Genomic DNA, 21,544 nt, shown 5'->3' with positions numbered 1-21,544 from the left:
GAGGCATTTTGTGATTAAAATGCCTGGGCTCTTACGACGATATTTAATTATACTCGTCGACAAAATTTACACACAACACACGCGTAGTATTCATTAATGTCCATTGCGATCTTAATTGAACCACTTTAAAGCTATTGTCAAAGTTAAAGGCACTTTTACTATTTTAGCAAATTTGACAGAGGATGATAAAGACATAACATAATAACAGTTATTTTTAGTTTATTGTCGTAAAACCAGCAAACTTCTTCAGATATAATATAAATATATGACAATCTCGGACGTCTGCTGAAAGAAATAATAAAAGTTACTTTAAATTGTAAGTACATCATTTAAAATAGCAAGTACTGTAAAAAGGACGATTATTATACGCTCAACATAATGATACATTATGATCATATTTTTATTTGCATTTATCTGATTTTGCTTTGAGTTAAAAAGAAATAAGTACGTGGTGAGTAGAAATTTGTTCCACCACTTTACTTCAGCCACAAATGTTTCGTAGTGTAGGAAATTGTTAGGCATTGTAGGATAAAACTACATTGTATAACAATATTTTACCTTTTTTTTACGAACGTCTAGGGCCCTGTGCCGAGGTTTTTCTTGCAGCTTCTTTTCCTCGGCTAATAAGACGGTCCATAACTCTTTATTTTTGAATATTTATGTATTGGATTTTGAATGCGTTGGCCCTTATTGTACTTTTTGTATGTTAATTTCCTAAATAAATTGTTTAATTGGTGGAAAGACTAGTTGGGATTAGTAGTCAAGATATTTAAATATTTTGAAATACTCTCACATAGAAGCAAATTGGGCACATACAACATTGTCCCGCTTATTGAAATCATATCTGAGCAATAAAATTAAATGAAACTGACATCGGTATCGGTAATGACTCTGATTTATGGATTAATTAACTCAAAAATGGTTCAGCATTCCAAAAGTAATCAAATTCTGACTAAAACAGGAAACGATTTGTAAAACGTCATTGGTTGTATGTAAAACACAATAAATACAATGCAATTCCAACCATTTAGCTTTATTTTACTTCAAAAACGTGTACAAAACCGAGTTGCTTAATTGTAATTCTGTACTAAATGCTACCTCATTAAGTATGTTACGTATATATTGTTGTTACAAAATGTCTGCTTGATACAACTTCACTCTTCTTCACTTTTTGCTGCATCTCTTACTCTTCATGTGCTTCGATTTTTTGTGCTGTAAAATAAAAGTTTAAAGTCATTATTGACAATTTAGGTACTTAGTTGTAAGTTAGGTAAAATCACGTTTCACAGTACATAATTATGTACATAGTAAATACGTGAACCATTAGCTTATTTGATAAATTGAAACAAAGTCACACAAAATGAGCAATCTTATTTTTGATCAGAATAGGTGGTTATTCAAATTCGAATTCCAAAATATCTTTATTCAGTAGGTAAATTAGTTACACCTTGAATTTCATTTTTATATAACGAACGTCTCCTCCGCCTATAACTGCTGCAGCTTCTCACAACCTGTCTCCGGGGAAAAGAAGCTGCAAGAAAAACCTCAGCACAGGGCCCTAGACGTTCTTTAAAAAAACATTAATTATTATTATTCAATTTCATAATTTGGCTGCCTAATATGAGTTCCCAGACAGTCAATCCCATGAATTCATATCTTCAAAATAATCACTATTACATTTACAATTTACAAAATTTCTGTTTAATTATTGTCTTAAAAGGTAAATATTGAGTGTCAATGAGAATCTTATTATAAAAACGTATACATTGATCTTATGCAATCAACTGACATGTAAAGCAAGTTATTTTTTTCCGGGTATTAACAATGAGCCGATCACTGTGTTTCTCAAACAATCCTACTTTTTTTCTACATGGGTAGGCTGTTAAATGCAAATTAATGACAAAAGAGAATTAGGTTCATGCGGTACTCAGTTCTAAAACGACCCAAGAATAGCAACGTCCAACTCCGTGTATAATATTATAACCCATAAGTTCTAATAGTACGAACTGACTCAAACAATAAAGTCAGGCGCCAATATGTCTTCCAAATGATTGGATCAGTAATTTTTTTATATACTTAAGTTATTTTAATTAAATTATGAGTCTTAGTCCACTATAAAGGTATAAATCGTTTTTAAAGTATATTTAGGAGTTTTTCTTTTTTTTTTTAAAAAATAATTTCTCATCCGGGTGTTACTGCTTGCTCGCAGCAGAGCTTCGTATATTGTATTTATATTATATATTGCTTTGTATATTGTATATTTTATTGTTTGTCTATTGTTATTATTATTGTAGTTTACTCCATAACCGGTCCAGTTAGTGACGAATGACATGTACCATTACACTCAATGCAATAGGATGCTTCGTACAGAATAAGTATACCTGATTCTACCAACCTTTTTTTTTGACGTGACTTATTGTAGATTTGCTGCAGATGGCATTAACTACTTGGCCGGACAAATGGGGAGCGCTGAAGGCTCTCACCCGGTACAACGTTTAAGACAACAGCCTGAGGGTGCCCAGTTGGGCGCGGACCTCGGCTCAGGGCGTCGTCTGAGGAGAAAAATATTTGAAAGAATTAATCGACCCTGGTGGGTCGATAGCGATAAGCGCTGAATGAGGGACATCGTCGACCACGCCGGCGGGGTAGGTATCGGGGTCCTGAAGTGTTTGGTGTCGCGAGCTGATTGGCTGCCTCTATGGCTAGAGTAATCGGGTCCTCGGGATCGTGTATTACTTCCTTCGGACGCCGATACTTTTCAGTACCGTCCCTAAGCGGAATGTATTTGGAACCCGCAACTACCAGGAGATTTAGGTGGTGCGGAGCAGAAACGAAAAAACGTTTGGAACCTAATTTGAGCATTCTACCAACCAAATTAGAGCCCATACTAGGAAAAGGCTTAATAATAGAAGGTATACAGGGTGTTACTGATACCGTACCGTACACTGGGGGCATGATTCAGCTTATGATTCTGAGTTAATATCAAGTGGAATATTCCTTCGCAAAATTCATGAAGATTTTTGATTGTTTTTTTATAATTATTTTGAGCTCCATACTTTTGCGACAGAGAATCATGGTGTAAATCTTACCCCAAAGTTTTCGTTACGATGTCACTAACACCCTGTATGTATAAGAGCAATACTTTGACCCCAGCAATTTAGTTTTAAGATTTACTCTGTAAAAGGAAAAAAAATACTAACATGATGATTGTTTGAGTCATTGTCATCATCGTCATCGCACTTGCCATCTTCTTCTGATGATGATGACGAAGATGATGATGATGATGACGAGGAGCTGGACGAGGAGTCATCTTTCTTTCCCTGCGGAAAAGCAAATTGGTTCAAAATCACACAATTAAAGTCAATATGACATTGAAGTGTTTTTTTATAGTAAATATTTTATATTTCGAACTTTTCGTTTGACAATGGCAATACTAACAGCCTCCGTGGTATAGTGGTTAGAGCGTTAGGCTCACGATCTGGAGGTCCAGGTTCAATTCCCGATGGGGACATTAAGTTTGGTAAGGACTTTTCGGGCTTGAATCACCTGATTGTCTGAAAAAGTAAGATGATTCCCTGCTCCGAAGGGCACGTTAAGCCATTGGTCCCGGCTATTAGCCATAAAAACTCCTGCTCCAACCAGCAGTGGAGCAGCGTGATGGAGTATGCTGCCTCCGATTGATTGAGAGGAGGCCTGTGCCCAGCATCGGAACGTATATAGGCTGTTTATGTAATGGCAATACTAGCACAAATATTATTTTAAGTAAATATATACCTACTCCGCTAACCACCAACTTGCGAATGGAACGTTCATAAATTATGATATGGTAAGTTAATAATATAACATTTTCCAGAAAGATTTACGTGTGTAACAGTGTTAATAAATCTTCATCTATCGTGTGGGTTGTGAGGTAGATTACCAACCCCATCAACCCTGGTGTCAGGGTTATTATTGAAACGTCATAGGCCCCGGACATGACTCATGATGTTTATGAATGAATCAAAGGAAATTATCTTTATTCATTACCTACCTACGAAATAAAGTATCCCCTCAATCAACCGGAGGGAGTATGAAGCATACTTCACGCTGTGTCAGTTGCTGGAGGCTTTTTAGCTAGTAGACGGCATAACGTGCCTTCCGAAGCATGGAATGTTTAAACCGTTCAAGTTTTATTTTGCTACTGACGGCTGTCTAGCGAAACAAATTCACAGCCCACTGTAAATCGAGTTAAAATTTTTCTCTGGCTTAATATCTGTTAAAGTGGGAATAAAAATAATATTGCCGGTGGAGTTGGGAACAGTTTCATCATTATTGCTCATTACTGCCGCAATCGAGGCTCGCCTGAAGGAGCCCGCAGCCAGAACATTCTCCAAACAAATTGGAGTGTTCCACTGCGTACTGTTTGCTCTACCTACTTATAATACTTAGCTGTTCAAGTATTTTTATAACGACGTAATAACGCTAGGAGTTCTGAAAAAGAAAATGAATTGGGACTGAATTATTCATACTACATTAATATAGCATAATAAATATTATTACTTACTTTCATATATTTATATCCCCTCAGCAGAGTCTGCACGGCAAACACGCCGCGCGCGGCGCGAATTATATCGAGGACTTCGAGCAATAGTTCGACGTTGATATCATTCCCTGCGTTTATTGGTAGAAACCCTCGATACAATTCGCGCCGCGTACGGCGCGATTTTCATGCAGACCCTGCGGTATTCGTTACGATGTCACTAACACGCTGTATTGTATTGTTTAGACTAAGTTCATAATAAATGCTACATCTATCCATCTACATGTATTTAACTAACCGACCAAAATATATATTTTAAGATGATGTCCGTTTTTACAGATAAGGTTTAAAATTATTTTGTTCTCTCCTCAATATTGTTATCTACTTATTTCTATAATAAATTGTTTTCTTGTTTTCTTTCTTTCCGATAAAAAGGTATGGGTGTTGACATAAGGTGACATGCCAATCCATCATCATAATTGTCAACGTCGCTTTTCGAAATCATTTGCAACTTGGCTAAGGCCCTTAGAAGCATGATTTTTATAGGTCACTATATCAATGCTCACCAACTATGACGTTGGTTTAAGAAAAAGCTCGGTTATGCGATGGATCTACCTCAATAATCTCTGACTACCCCAATTGGGAACATAATCGTGCGTGAGCTTATGTTTGCTTGATGATCTTGATTCTTACCTATGTCTCTACGGCTGTTACCATGACAATTAGTATTTAAGAAGGTACTCACATTGCAATCATCGTCTTCCTCTGAAGATGATGACGATGATGATGATGACGAAGATGACGAGGACGAGGAGGAGGAGGACGAGTCGCAGTCTTTCTTCTTGTCGTCACTCTAAAAGGTAAAAGAAGAACTTTTTAATGACTTCGTGCTAATCACCTCATCCACATTATTTTATCTAGCGATGGATGTGCCTTTGATAACCCCAATTTGGTACCTATTATGTTATAATATTTCTAAAGGTCGTTTCCAGGAAGTACCATAAATTCCCCCCCTATAAAGCAGCATAAATTCGTACCTAAAGAGTACCATAAATTCGTCCCTAGATAGTATTAGAAATCCGTATCTGGTAAGTACCACAAATTAGTTTCTAGAAAATACCAGAAATCTGTCCCTAGAAAGCACCTACAATAAATCCGTCCTTAAAAGTACTATAAATATGTCCCTAAAAAGTATACCCTTCTTTATAAATTATTCATATTATGTGACATTTAACATAGAAGTCCTAAAATTAATCGCAATAAAAGTTCTTTAGCCTCCCGTGCCCAGCATTAGGACGTATTAGGTTATCAATGTTAAGTATGAAATAAGTATTTGTTTATTATTTGCCATCACCATCTTCCCTTCACCTCTGCCACTGTCCTCAATCATTATCAGTCGCATTACCTCATCCGCATAGATTGTTGAATTAGTCTAGCCTTGCGTTGTTTGTGTAAAATTAGATATATGCCACCGATAACGAAGCTTACGCGCGAATCAAGGTCTTAAGTATTTATTTATTTAACGAACTTCTTTTATATACTTACTTTCAATAGCAACATAAACTAACGTATGTACTTAATGCGAAGTCTGAACAATTAAACGAATTGCAGCTAAAAAATATAACTACCTAACAAATAATAGGAAATCCTTGAGGCTGGGATTTCCAGGCACAAGAGTACAATAATTGTACCTAACTATTGAATTTGACTCGTTCTATTTTAATTAATTGCACTTTTATTTTTACAGCCTAATCACTACTAACCACACTAACACTACTAACTTGTGCCTGTTTTATTGTGTACAAATAAATAAATAAATAATAAATACTACTACTATTACGTGGCTATATCATAATTATGTTACCTATATAAATGTAGCAGTCGAGAATATGCAATGTATAAGTTTATATTTGCATTCATATTTTGCCCTATGTCCGTCTCTGGGTTTCGATCAATCTATGTGCCAATTTTCATCTAAATCGGTTTAGCGGTTTCTGTGTAAAAAGGTAACAAACAGCTACAATTACTTTGGCATGATTCCGTCCATCACATTTAATTTCAGGCTAAAATTTGGAGCTATCCCGCCAAAATCGAGATGTTTAACAATGCTTAATCGGATTAGGCCGTGTAACGAAACACCACATCGTGGTGGTACCACCAGTATCACCGAAGGAGGACAATGTCGAACTCTCATGTCCCTCTAGCGAGACGATTAGGTCGCATCTTGCCGCAAACACGGCCAAAGTACAGCTGCCTGCTCTTAGAAGCTCGGTCCAGGGATTTCAGGGTACAGCAATAGTAGATTTATGCGAACTACATCTTTATTTTTAGAAGTTCCGTAAAAGATTTTGGTAATATAATATTACCACAAAACAAAGAGACACTTAGGGTGGTATTAATAAACTAATCTCAGCTTCGAGACTGCCCTCACGATCATGTCAATGCGACAGTTCTCATATAAAAACAGAGACTTGAGCATGATCTTGAGGGCAGTCTCAGCTGAGATTCGTTTATTAATACCACCCTTAAATCAAAAATTCTGACTCGGACAGGAATTGAACCGCAGCTTTTGTCAAGCCGGGACGAGCGTGTTAACCATTACACCACCGCGTTCCCCTCCTGTCCATGCGAAATTCTACAGAAACAAAAATATTGTTTACATTTTGACAAGCTAAGTTAACCAAATCAATGGTAACATATTTCCTACATATATTTTTAACATTTTCAAGTTTCAGTGACGTGCTATCTATCCCACAAGATTTTATTTAAGTTTAAAATCTATGAAAAATACATCATTAGTACATTGGTTCTCCTGGGCCCGGGCTAGTGGAGGAATAAACTTGTTTAGAACAAAGTGAGGGAAGTGGTAAAAGGAACAGGTTTTTCTCATCATCATGTCCCTTGCGTTATAATGGTTTTCATCTAACCAGAAGATTTGACGTTTTTTACAGAAGCGACTGCGTGTCAGACCTTCTTACCCGGGAAGAGAAAACCAGCTCAATATAGGTTTAGGTCACGTACCTCTGAAACGCACCTGCGTCTGAGTTTGGTAAAAATAAATGGTGATTTTTCTAAAATATTATAAACATAAGAAAATAATACTTACATCATTGTCACAATTGCGGTTGCTTTTCCTGAAAAACAATTAGTAAGATGACATGTAGAGTTTATAGTGTTTTTTTTTTGCTATAATTATAATATACTTAGTAGGCTAGAGTATTATTGCGAAAGAATAGATAATTGTCTAAGGAATGAACAATACAAACATGCAAATCAATGTCATTTGAAATATTTACACGTGTGTACCATTGTCACGGAAGAAGTACCGTGACCGCGGCGCTAATAGAATTGGGTAATTTCCTAGGTCAGAGATAAAATTATGAAATTCTGATTACTAAATAAAGACAAATTTAAAGATGACGAAAAACGTTTCCTTTTTACTATTTAACTCAATTTTGAATTTTAATAAAGAAAAATGTAATAATAACTGCGACATTTTGACACTATTTCTATGACTTCACAGGATGCTTTTTCATACAAATTGCATAGTAATTTCGTGTTTTGACGTTTAGTAAAAAGTAATTGATTTGACTAGTTGGAAACTACCCTATTATTATGACTTGTCAATTTATTTAATTAAAATCCATCAACATTTTTCGGCAGGCGCATTATTAATTTAAACCTAGTTTATCTTTAATCTTCATTTTGCAATGACACTGTTGTCAGCTTGCATTCAGTCACTAACTTACATCGGTAAGTAGTAACCGGGACCAACGGCTTATAACGCTTCCCAAGCACGGAAACGGAACATAATACTTAAGTAAGTATATATAGGTACCTGGCAGAGCATGATCTGGCGTCTGTCACTATGGCTGCAGTGAGGACTATAAGCAGCAGCAGCATTGCCTTATTCATGGTTGTAAATCACTGAAATCATAAAACGATACGATACGTACGAAGGTTAAACTAGATGCTAGCCTAGAACGGCCAACCAGCTCGCGACAACAAACACTTCAGGACCCGGTATCGACACCGTCGGCGTGGTCGATGATTCCCTCATTTGGCGCATATCGCTATCGACTTCTAGAGTCGATTAATTGTGTTAAACATAAAAATCTCTCGCCGCCCCGATGACGCCCCGAACCGAAATTCGTTCCCAACTGGACAGCATCAAATCTGTTGTCTTTTTTGTACCGCGTGAGAAACCAACTGCGTCATATTCAAAATTTAAAAAGTTGCTGCAAATCATATATTGCGTATAACGTATAAATCACAAGAATATATAAAATAAAAAATAATAATTAAATAACAACAATAATAAATGAACTGATATTAGCAGACTTTTATTAGGATTCCCAAAACACGCTTATCGGTTAGCCCGCTAGTAAAATACCCAATTTAATAATCACAATTAGTAATTTAAATGACTTTCTATGTTATTGGAATTTTTATTTACACAGTAAACATTAAACAAAGCATAGGGATAACCTAATTTTGTTAAATAGTCAATCTTAAATAAATTAGGTACTACGCAGAAAAAGAATATACTACCTATATCAAAAAGTACTTAAAAATTGTTGTGAACTATAAATATATGTAAAGAACATCAAATTAATTACCCCAAATATAATAATTTTAACAGATAAGTAGATAAATTCATAAAAATATAAGTAGATAATATGGACTATAAAAGGAATCTAAAAGAGTTGATCAAAAAGTATCAGTAAGTACGTAGTAAAATGTTCATAATACTTACAGTAAAAAAATAAGGAACGAAATATCTCAAGTTAAACGACCAATCGTGTGGCACCTAAAGATTTGCACTGACTGGGATCGAGTTTGGTGATAACCCAATTGGGAATACATCAATTTACATAACTTGTGGAGAGTTTACCAGCACGAGGTCACTGATAAATCGACAATCTTTATGCATTTAAAACGAGCAAAATAATATCTTTAGAAAATAATGACCATTGCATGTAAGTATACGCATGGTCCTAAGCGGCGGCATAACTTACCTACGATATACTTACCTGATACTTTAAAATATAAATTCATATTTTTTATATGAGCATCATTACTTATTAGTTTATATAATTGATATTTATTTATTTTTACAAGTACATGACAAAAACAATAATAATAATACTTAAGAAAAACACAGCACAAAAAAAGATAAAAACTTTTTTTTCGTGATTTTTTGTAGATTTGCCGCAAATGGCATTAACTACTTGACCGAATCCTCAGTTTTACACAAAGTTTGTTGTTGATTAATTATAAAATAAATAAACAAATATGTAAAAATGCTGTATTTTTATAAATCGCAATTTACTTATTTGTTAATCGTAATATTGTATCATCCTTGAAAAAATACAAAACAAGCAGTTGACTACTCATTAATATAAATTATTAGCTCATTATATCTCGCAATGTATCGGAAGAGCGTAAAGTCATTTTTTTACAATGCTCATACCGAGCAATAACGCATTTCATTTGTAAAGGAAGCGTTCTACAATTACTTCGTTTACATAAAAATTCCCACGCCGTTATTAAGTAGGTACGTCTCAATCATTTTAATTAGATCGAACATACAAAGAACCACACACACGGGTACTTTTTTTATGAAGCTATCAATGTCCTCTCGGCTCCATCTGGATTATTCGCAGCGGCCGCCGTCAGCAAGAAAACAAGCTCCTTACACAAATAGAAGGGATTTTAATATCCTTAAGTAGTGATGATACTGCCCTCTTCGCATAAAAGACTTGCAAAGTAATCCACAGAGCGCACAGATATCTTGCAAATCTGCTTGAGTCATCGCAACCTTTTCAAATAAATAGGGTCCGTGTCCGATCCAGGACGCAATATTGTATATTTTTCTACAATTTAAAGAATGCTTTATATTTTACAAAACAAACAAATTAAGATGATGTTTTATAGCTATACAGCGTATATATACTTATATTTTTTACAGAAATATACAAACACAAAATAAAACAATTGATAATAATACTTCCAAGAACTTTGCATTTAAATTTCAAACTTAAGTAAGTAGGTACAATGAGAATATCTGGAAATCGAGATATTCCAAAGAAAAAAGTATCAACTTCGAGAAGTGAAAATTTGAAAAGAAATTGTTTGGCGAGTTTGAAGTTATTGAATTTACCTGCGAATGCGAGGGTATTACTTGCAAGTAAAATTACGAACCGGTTTAAACTTCTCGATGAAGTGAGTTCGGAAATGGCATTATAAATTCAGGAGTTTACAATCACAGCGCTACTTGCCGTCGGAAAAAACCCTTGGCGGGAAACTCGTTCTAACTTTTCCTATTTTTCTGCGTTAATTTCACCTGAACCCATTACACTTTGCAACAATTCTTAGTGCGAACGTTTCTATTAGGGGTCCTAAATTGCATTTTAAATGACTTTCTTGATACTTCGTTTGACGATGCGCAACTTTGTCGACGAATATTACGAGGTTGCTTGTATTGCCTATGTTTGTAGGTAGAATATCTGTTTTCACAATGAAAAAGCCTGAATAGCATCCAATTTAAGTTCATAGAACTTCAACACGAGTCTATTTCGCAATGGGACATTTAAATCCGACTAAATCTTAAGTTGAACAACTTCAGTCCACACGAACAGCTAAAGGTTAAAAGTAAAATCACAAAAGTAGTATCAAAGTTGAGCAATGAAATGTTAAGGATGAATAAGTTAATTGGTCCCCGGAGCGTATCGGGGCTCCTGTGGCACAGAGGAATGCATTTAAATTGGATTTTAAGAGTAGAAATCACCGGCGTTCCCGCCGCCCCAGCCTTGTTAGAGCCAATCTCAAAGTTTACGTAAACGAATAAACCTTTCCGACTGAAACTGAATTTATCGGCGCCCGTTTCGACTACAGAAAAAACTTACTACCTAACTGCCAGGCTTATTGAAAAACTTGATTTCCTCTGAACTGTATGCACATTTATTTATTGCTAATACTTACTTAAGTGCTTATATTTTAATTTTATTATGAAATCTTTTATACTATAGATAAAATATTTTATTTTAAACCGGGATTAAAAATATCCCGGTGTTTGTATAAACACGCTTTTAATAAAGCTCTTTCAATTTCAAAAGATATTTTTGTTTTTAAAACATTCTTGGCATAGCGAAATTAATTATCGGCAAAATTCTGCTGCGGGGAATGCAATATTTGCTGCAATATATGAACACATATATTACGGTAACACAACACCAACGAACATAATTATAAGTAAATAAAGCCGTCGAAATATTTAACTTTTTTTGAGTTTCATTAATTAAAATCGTAAGTGTGATATTGGAATAGGATTGGATATTATTTAATGTGGGTAGGTTAACACCTGAGGTAGTAAGCCATAATCTTGGTTTACGTAAGCACTACTTTCCAGAAAATCATTACAATCAAGTGAAATTGCACCATTTTTAGCTCACCCGGTATCGCTTGAGTTTAGTTGGCTCCAAACGAGCGATACTTAAACTGGATTAATGAATACGTTGCAGTGTACAAGTATCGCAATTAAATTTTACTATTCCAAACGATTTACGTCCATAGTTATGGGAGATTTCAAATGCTGATAATACTCGAACACTAAACATTATTATTGCTTTCACACATAATCGATGTGTCGTATACATCACAATGAGACTTACGGGTGAATTTCAACAAGTCTCATTTTTTTATCATTTCGGTGAGATTTTTTATTTTAATACTTTTCTTCACATATTTGACGACAAATAAAACTTTAACCTATTTTGAATTATGTGCGTGAGTGGGCATCAAATACGATCGAAACTTACTGAGATATTTAAAATTGAATTTTTATGAGTCCACTGAAATGATAAGTACCCACTGAAATGATATAAATATACACCGAAATGATATAAATGTACACTGAAATGATAATGAGTCCACTGAAATGAAATTAACCCACGGAAATGATACAGTCAAGAAAAATTGTGCTGCTTAGCTAGGGTTCCGTACAAAGTGAAGTTTGATTTATACATAAATAGCCTATATACGTCCCACTGCTGGGCACAGGCCTACTCTCAATTAACCGGGGGGGGGGGGGGGGGAGGAGGGTATGGAGCATACTCCATCACGCTGCTCCACTGCGGGTTGGTGGAGATCGATCTATACATTCTTAGATAAATAGTTCAATACTTGCTAAATAAAAAATAGTTTAATACTATTTACTAATAGTAATAGATTGTTGTTCGTTTCTTTCATCGAGCAATAAAAAATGCATTTAGTTGTTGTCAATATGTGGAGCCGTGGTAGCTAAGGGTGGTAAGGTAATTCATGTTTAGATCAGAAATGATTGTCACATGCTCAGCGGTGAAGAAAAACATCGTGAGGAAACCCACATTCCCGAAAATTCCATTTTCGGAGGTATGTGACCTAATGTGTATTGGGCTAGTTTCCCCTTCGTGGGTTGGAAGGTGAGACAGGCAGTCGCTTCTGTAAAATACTGGACCTGTCAAATCTTCAAGTTAGGTAAGCGGACCCTGTGAAAAATAAGTATAATGCTAGGGGGATGATGCTTATTGTCAATATGTCTTTTTTGTGGCTATTGTAATTGCTTCTTTATTACTTACCTACATTTTTTTTAAATAATATAGGTTCACGTAGGACCACAATCTCACCTGATGGTAAATGACGATGTGGTCTAGGGTGGATCACACTTACCTAGCAAATGCCTATTCACCCTAGTCTTGAAGTCTCCTAGATTATAACGAGTTGGAAGTTATATCCATACCCAAGAGCTCGAGATGGTTGGTAATTCACTCCGGAAAGTCCCAGTCAGGAGGAAAGGACTCCGTTTTGCGGTGAACAGACACGCCTGGGTCATGGAAGCGTTGAGTCCAACCTACTTGTTGTCACCCCAGTCTGAGACGGACTTAAGGGGCAGTTTCACACGATTCACAAGATCCTCTCTGAGGGCACTATCATCTCTGGTGCTTACGCGTGCATTGGACATGTATCTCTCCGTCACTGTGCTATCGTCTGCATGCCTAAAGATACTGGGCATAATCAGCAGATCATTGATAGAAAAAACGTGGCGGAGAGAACAGATCCCTGAGGAAGTCTGGCATTAATAGCATGTAGATCAGACAAGCACCCATCAACTACTACCCGAATCAATCTATCCCTATCTATCCAATTACATAGGCTAGAAGGGATCCTGAATATATCAAGGGACATAACAAGATCCTCGCCTTGATTCTAGATTGCTTCACTCCATAAGCGTGTAGCATACACAAGAAGAACATCAGTTGACCTATCTCTGAGTAAATTGTTGGCTTCAAGGTACGCCAGGAGGCGGTTGTTCAGGATTAGCGGCGGTTGTGCCGAGATGGGACGGTAGTTAGCAGGGTTGGTACGAGTGCCTTTTTTGGGCATACACTGCACATTGGCAAGGTTCCATGGTTTCGGGAATTGTCCTGAACCCAGAGAGAGCAGGTAGAGGCGTGTCAGTAGGAGACTATTCAGGTGCACAGTTCCGCAGTACTATTGCTGGGATATCATCAGGACTACTGACCTTATTCACGTCTAGAGTGCGAAGCATTTTTATACGGCAGAAGTTTGCTTCGACCGATTTGACTAGCGGCTAAAAGGTTTTACTACCAGCTCAGTTAGTTTGGCATCAATTTGGCCAATATTGTCGAAACGTGCCCTGCGCATTGTCTTCTTGCAAGACACTGCAGCGGTATTCAGGTAATTTTTCAGAGCCCGCATGTTAGGAGGCATATTAGAGCTTCTGCACTAGCATACTCCGCGATGTACCATGAGCGAGCCTTATCGTCAGATGATATGTCAGAAAATGGGATAGAGTATTCCATTGCCTGACAACTAATATGGCATCTCCGCAGCTCGTCGAGTCTTCTGAAGAAAAGCAAACCTCACGCCAAGGATAGGTTTGCGAAAAAGTGCCGCATCTCATCCCAATTTGCTAGCGTGTGTCACCATATTTGCCTCGATCCTCTGGGGCTAGAATCAGGTGGGGAATAGACAGATACATATCTCACCAGACAATGGTCGGATGTTCCCAAGGGGGAAGTCACTGATAGAGATTGATATTGGTCCGGATCAGTTATCAGTAAAAGGTCCAAGCAGTTGGCGCTATAGTTAGCAACGTCAGGTATCTTTGTAACGCAATTCACCAGATGTGAGAGATTTTGCCACACATGGCAAAAGCTTGCGCCTCTTTGCCAGCATGGTTGGTCTTCTGGAATGGGAACAACCACTCTTGCTGGTGGGAGTTGGAGTCCCGGAGAAGAACAAGTTGCGCTGAGAGATACCTCCGCCGTGCCAACTCCACTGTCCTACTGAGGTAGGTGAATAACCTGTTTGTCTCAGAGTTACCGCTGTGCGATCGGTAGACACTGGTGCAAACTATTTTATCTAGGCCAGTGTCCACCAGGATCTAAAGAATGGATAAGTCTGGGTATTCAAGGTTACCGAGAAAAGCAGAAAGAGGAGTTTGATAGAAGGTTATATGACGTTTTCCAATCACCCAAAATGGTTTTGGAAAACCATGAGATCATCTCGAGGAAAAATAAAATAGCTCCACAGAACTGTTAAAAAGGCCCTTAAAACAATACCTAATTCGAAACAAAAATTTAACACACGGATCTCTAAAACTTAACGGTTTTATCATTTCAGTGTTACTTATCATTCCCATGGACTGTTATTGGCATTTCAGTCCACCGAATCCACCGGAATGATAACACCGAGATGATAAAAAACAGGTTATTTTTGTATAAACTGTGAATTTAAATAACTATCGAAAAATCGACACTTCTCAAACAAAACAGTACTTGCAGCCGATTTAACACATCAATATGAAATAAATTGAACTAATCTAACACGAGTTATAATGGCTACCGAAATGATTTTTTACTGATTTTTTTTTGTCCCCCTATCACCGAAATGATAAATTTCTTTTTCTGGCGGGAAACCATTACACGCTGTGACGGGTATGTTCACATCTAGCGGTCGAGCCGAACCAATGCGAGGTGTTGGCAGGTAAGGAGGTGTCATAGACGCAATGTACACGGAGTTATTCTACCAAAACTTACTGTCCTCTGAAATGATAACTTTTTTTCGGACAAAATTTAACTGCCTGTCAAATGTACGAGAAGAAAGGTAAACAGACAGAAATAGCTTTTGTTGTTAGATTATTTAATAATTTAACGAAATTCTATCAATTTAAATCCCAATAATAGAAAATAATTGTAGAGCAAGACATTTTATAAGCGATAATGAGTTACGGACAAGCTACCGAAATGATAAAATGACACTTTAAAAAAATTTTTCAGCGTGTTACAGTTGCTGAAACTGAATGATTTTTTTTGCCAAGGTAGAGGACTATTTACTTTACCCAGAAAAAATATTCAAAATCATTTAGCAGAACTTTGCACTACCGTTCTCAGCCAAGACAACTTTTTTTTTCACTTTTGCAATTCACCCTTAACAATATATTTTGCTTTCATTTCATGTGAGGGATATAAAAAAATAAGTTAGTTCACTTCATTTTAGCTGCAAGACCAGATCAGAGATGGAGAAAACCTCGCGAATCTAGTAGACACCTAATGCATTAAATAAAGTGCTTTCCTAGGATTTGTAGCCTGTCCTCGTCCAACTGGGCACCCTCAGGCCTGTTGTCTTAAACTTTGTACCGGGTGCGAGCCTTCAGCGCTCCCCATTTGTCCGGCCAAGTAGTTAATGCCATCTGCGGCCAATCTACAATAAGTCAAGTCAAAAAAAAGTAGCCTGTCCTAGTAGCGTTATAGTGTGTGAGAACACACAAAAAAATCATAGGAAATATTCAGGTCCATTTGTTCAGTGATTAGTGCGTTAATTATGAGCATCGGGCTGGTCATTCCTCAAGTCAGCAATCCACATTACCGTAATGGTTGCCGGCGATGATTCCACGTTTGCTTCACTCAACACATCTAATACCCACATCTAATCTATTATCATTACAGCTACTTTCAGCAAATGAGAACTAGGATGTGTTTTCCTTGCGGAGCATCCACCAACACTTCTCAGGCTCTTAGAGTTTCTCGTTTGTTCTTACATAAGTAATTTACTTGTTATGTACACTACATTATTTACGTTTCGTTCGAGATATTTTTACTTGGGAAATGTAGAGGGTAGTACTTTATTCTTTTACTATGTAATGGGGATGTTTTTTTTTGTAATTACTATCTTGGTGTTCTTTTTGACGCAATCTTTATAATTATAATCTTTACGCGAAACTCTAATACTCATACGTACATATATTCTATACTTCTACTATCACTTACTTTAAGTTATAGGTTGTAAGCACGTATCTATTACAGCATTTACGATCTCCGTGGTCCAGTGGTTGAGCGTTGGGCTCACGATCCGGAGGTCCCGGAGTCGAATCTCGGTGGGGAATTAACACAAAAATTACTTTGTGATCCCCAGTTTGATTAGGACATTACAGGTTGATCACCTGATTGTCTGAAAGTAAGATGATCCGTGCTTCGGAAGGCACGTTAAGCCGTTGGTCCCGGTTATTACTTACTGATATAAGTAGTCGTTACATGAGCCATGTCAGGGGCCTTTGGCGGCTCAATAATAACCCTGACACCAGGGATGATGAGGTTGGTAATCCACCTCATAACCCACGCGATAGAAGAAGAAGAAACATTTACAGCACAATTTATCTACAGAAAGTCAAGTAAAGCCTCCGTTTGTTTACGCAAATATTTTCGTTCTCTTGCAAATCACCCCATTGAAGATACTTAGAAGGTAATCAAGCTACATACTATAGTACACCAACTAGGTACCCAAAATAAACTATTCACTCACAAATGATGTGAAAATCCAAATGGAAAGCTACTTAGGTATCATATTCGTAGTATGGTAATCCATCATCTCAATCGCATTGACTGTTCCATCAATCAGAGTGCGACCAGGACACGAGCGCTCTGGAGAGGTGTGCGATCGGATTGTTGAATCTTCTGAATCGGCACCATATAACATACTACAAACAGTAAAGTAACTACGTAAAAAGATTTTTAGATTTTTGTCTTCTTCTTCTATCGTGTAGGTTGTGAGTGGATTACCAACCCCATCAACCGCGGTGTCAGGGGTTAAAACAAATAACGACTACGTACTTACATCAGTAAGTAGTAACCGGGACCAACGGCTTAACGTGCCTTCCGAAGCACGGATCATCTTACTTCTGGACAATCATGTGATCAGCCTGCAATGTCCTAACCAAACTAGGGATCACAAAGTGATTTGTTCCCACCGGGATTCGAACCCGGGACCTCCGGATCGTGAGCAGAACATTTAACCAGTGGACCACGAAGGCCGTTAGATTTTTGTAGTCTACTGGAAACTGACCGCAATAACACTTGATTCATCGTATGCTAACATGTAGCTAAAATGAACCACGCTTACCTAGTCTAATCAATGTCTTAATTACTCCAATTTTCGGAATTGAATACAGGTACTTACAGATCCGTTTATCACCATCATCGTGGTTACCAAACATTTGACGTAGGTATTCTTATATATCCTACCATCAAATTAATTCTTAATTGTCCCTAAATACGCGCGTATTTTGCACCATCTTATCAAGCGAAAGTACATTCTGTATGTTTTTTTTTTTGGTCGAAGAAGGCTTAAAAATACAGGTTGTATATGTGAACCTATGTTACTGGTACTTCTGCAATATTTAGAATCTACAAATGGGTTGCGGCAGGTTGACAGCAGCTGCCCAGGGACTATCTCTGTTCGCGATTATCTTGAAAGGCGGAAACACTCGCTACTATAACACTAACAGCTAATATCGTGTAAGTATGTACCGAGCCTTCGATGTTGGAAATTTAAGTAATCTGTCATTCATAAAATTGCATTTGAATAATTTGGTGACGTGTCCCCTAGTTGTTTTATAAGGAGACATGTGTGGGCAGTGTGTTTATACATGCAACTTGTATATATATATAATTAATAATCTTAACTTAGGTAGGTATCGATCGATATCCATACAGCGTATATAACCCTTCAGATTTTTTGTTACTCATACACTAACTGACCGAGCTGTCCACTTACCTTGAATAATGATGTGTGAAAGATGTGAATCGGCAAACCGTCTGCCGGTTGATTTACCCGGCCGGCGATGGGGCTAGGAACTAATATCTACATTGCTCTATCATCATCTTTCTAACATTAACGGCCTCCGTGGTCCAGTGGTTGAGCGTTGTGCTCACAATACAGATGTCCCGGGTTCGAATCCTGGTGGGGACAAATCTGAAAAATCACTTTGTGATCCCTAGATTATTGATTAGGACATTACAGGCTGATCACCTGATTGTCTGAAAGTAAGATGATCCGTGCTTCGGAAAACACGTTAAGCTGTGGGTCCCGGTTATTATTTACTGATGTAAGTGAGTAGTCGTTACATGAGCCATGTCAGGGGCCTGACACCTGGGTCAATATGGTTGGTAATCCACCTCACAACCCACACGATAGGAAAAGAAGATCTCTCTAGCATTGTCCCGTTTCACAGGGTCCGCTTACCTAACCTGAAGATTTGACAGGTCCGGTTTTTTACAAAAGCGACTGCCTATCTGACTCTCATACCTACGAAGGGAAAACCAGCCCAATACAGGTTAGGTCACATACCTCCGAAAATGCATTTCTCGGGAGTGGGTTTCCTCACGATGTTTTCCTTCACAGCTGAGCAAGTGATAAACATTTATGATCCAAATATGAATTCGAAAACAAATTTGACTAACATTGGATTAGCCCTGTGCTGGATTCGAACCTGCGACCTCAAAGTGAGAGGCAAGCGTTCTACCAACTGGGCTACCACAGCTCTACATCTCTATTGCAGATAAAATACAAGTGACCTGACGTGTTTCCAATGATTCTGATGGACAACTATTTGTGCATTTTGATTTAGTTTAAGAAATTAGATTAATGGCAGTAGACTTAAATATAGCTGTGGTCGTAAGCCGTGGTAAGCAAACTCTTATGAGAAATTGGCATACGACGGTTATGTTGTAAACATTACTATTCGGAAGAATTTCAGAGAAATACACCTATTTTTAAATTTATATTTTTATGTCATTTTGGAGTCTTATTTATTAAGATAACTTGCTTCTGATACATGTTTAATGCATGATTTGGATATAAAACCTATATGTCTGCGCAGTCATTTTATCGTTCGAGTATTATCGGCATCTTCTTCTTGTCGTTTCGATGGCATTCAGATTTTTTCAGCCCAGTATTTTGCCACCCAGACAGCATTTTCGGTGGCATTCATCAGGTCCTCTCGTGTACAGGTATCAGGGCACGCGGGGCAAGATATCAGGTGAGCCATAGTCTGTGGCGTAACACCACACACGCAGCTCAGGTCCGATCCGTTGAGAAAACCCCATCGGCATGGTTTATAGGGATTGAAAGTTGGTACCAACGAGCAAGCTGCTTAATAAAATCTTCAGTGTTAGTAAGAGTTAAATAGTGAGTTAGATAGTAAGAGTTTTTAAAGAGCCCTCCAGTGTTGGCGAGATACAGGGGTGCGTAACCCGCGGAAAGAAAACTGCTTTCTTTACGAGCTATTCCGCTGAGCCAATATTTCTCCGCGACAGAGCGCGGCATCATAAAATAAAACGAAAAATTCCTACTGCCTCCGGCCGCCGACGCCATGAAATCATAAGGGCGAGATTTTACGAGCATCGGGGCCTCACCCACTCCTCAGGTGATTAATAATATAAACAATACATTCCCAGACGTCTACACTCTGCGATTAATTCCCACGCAGTCACGAAGGCAAACAATCTGTCGTGCTAATGCAGAAAATGTTAAATAATATATTCATTAAAAACAATAATTCAAAACAATACAAATACATGACTTATAAATATAGTCCATCTTTATCTTTTCGTTTCCTCAACATAATATTTTTTTTAAATAACTTTATCTACAAATAAACGTAACATATAATTTAGCATACACAGAAAATAGAAAGTTGTAGAAAGAAAAGAGAAAGAGAGTACAATTTATTTATTTATTTTTATTTATTTATTTATTTATCGTAGAATAAATGGCCTTCTTGCAGAAGCAATCTCTTCCTCACAACCTTTGTGTTATAAGGGATATGATATAGCGGGATAGTACAGCATAGGTTCTATACTGTCATGCTATCATGTAATACTCTATATCTCCTATACTTAAAGACATAAAATACTAAGGTAAACTACGAAATATAACTATATTTTTACTGTACGTACGGTATGAGGATAATATTCCGTTACACTAGCTTCTTCTTCTTCTACCGTGTGGGTTGTGAGGTGGAGTACCAACCTCATCAACCCTGGTGTCAGGGTTACTATTGAGCCGCCAAAGGCCTGACATGGCTCATGTAACGACTACATACTTGCATCAGTAAGTAGTAACCGGGACCAAAGGATCATCTTACTTTCGGTCATTCAGGTGATCAGCCTGTAATGTCCTAACCAAACTGCCCCCCCACTGGAAATCGAACCCAGGATCTCCGGATCGTGAGCCCAACGCTCAACCACTGGACCGCGGAGGTCGTTACACTAGCTAATAAATTTATTTTGAATTCTTTCAGACTTTAATTGGGTAAAATGAAACTATTAATTGAAACTTGTGTAAACACAGTATTCTGATAGCTGATGAATTTATTCATATTATTAGTTAGGTACATTATTATTAATTTGTCACGTTTTCCTCGTTGTAATTTAAATACAAACTCTTTTATATAACTTTCGTAGTTCATTACATTTTGTATCCATTAAAACTAGAAAAGCATTTATACAAAAGACAACTATTCCTAAAAAACATCACATCTTCTTCTATCGTGTGGGCTGTGAGCTGGATTACCAGCCCCATCAACCCTGGTGTCAGGGTTACTATAAGACGATGCAACGACACATTACATCTTTAAAATAACTAATATTTTTAATTTCTTTTGCTCAAAAATAAAAAAAAATA

The 21,544-nt window shown here is 37.3% G+C and overlaps 1 protein-coding gene across 3 annotated transcripts; it reads right to left on the bottom strand.

Annotated features, from left to right (window-relative positions):
* Window positions 1-1,007: 1,007 nt before the first annotated feature.
* On the bottom strand, window positions 1,008-11,992 carry LOC126366547 (putative uncharacterized protein DDB_G0271974). 3 transcript variants are annotated; one of them, XM_050009698.1, is made up of 6 exons: window positions 11,974-11,992; window positions 8,358-8,446; window positions 7,626-7,653; window positions 5,265-5,372; window positions 3,201-3,320; window positions 1,008-1,212 (listed from the first exon to the last, which is right to left on the bottom strand). In XM_050009698.1, exons 2-6 carry the CDS (start codon window positions 8,432-8,434, stop codon window positions 1,165-1,167), a joined length of 381 nt encoding a protein of 126 aa, XP_049865655.1. In that variant the 5' UTR covers window positions 8,435-8,446; window positions 11,974-11,992; the 3' UTR covers window positions 1,008-1,164. The 3 variants fall into 3 exon arrangements, with proteins under 3 accessions (XP_049865655.1, XP_049865656.1, XP_049865654.1); XM_050009699.1 differs by having other exon boundaries at window positions 11,960-11,978; XM_050009697.1 differs by lacking the exon at window positions 11,974-11,992 and adding an exon at window positions 9,276-9,489.
* Window positions 11,993-21,544: the final 9,552 nt, after the last annotated feature.

Source organism: Pectinophora gossypiella, chromosome 4 (genome assembly GCF_024362695.1).
Source record: "Pectinophora gossypiella chromosome 4, ilPecGoss1.1, whole genome shotgun sequence".
Classification (NCBI taxonomy): domain Eukaryota; kingdom Metazoa; phylum Arthropoda; class Insecta; order Lepidoptera; family Gelechiidae; genus Pectinophora; species Pectinophora gossypiella.
The sequence above is the reverse complement of the archived record's forward strand: the minus strand, read 5'-3'. Positions and strand labels throughout refer to the sequence as shown.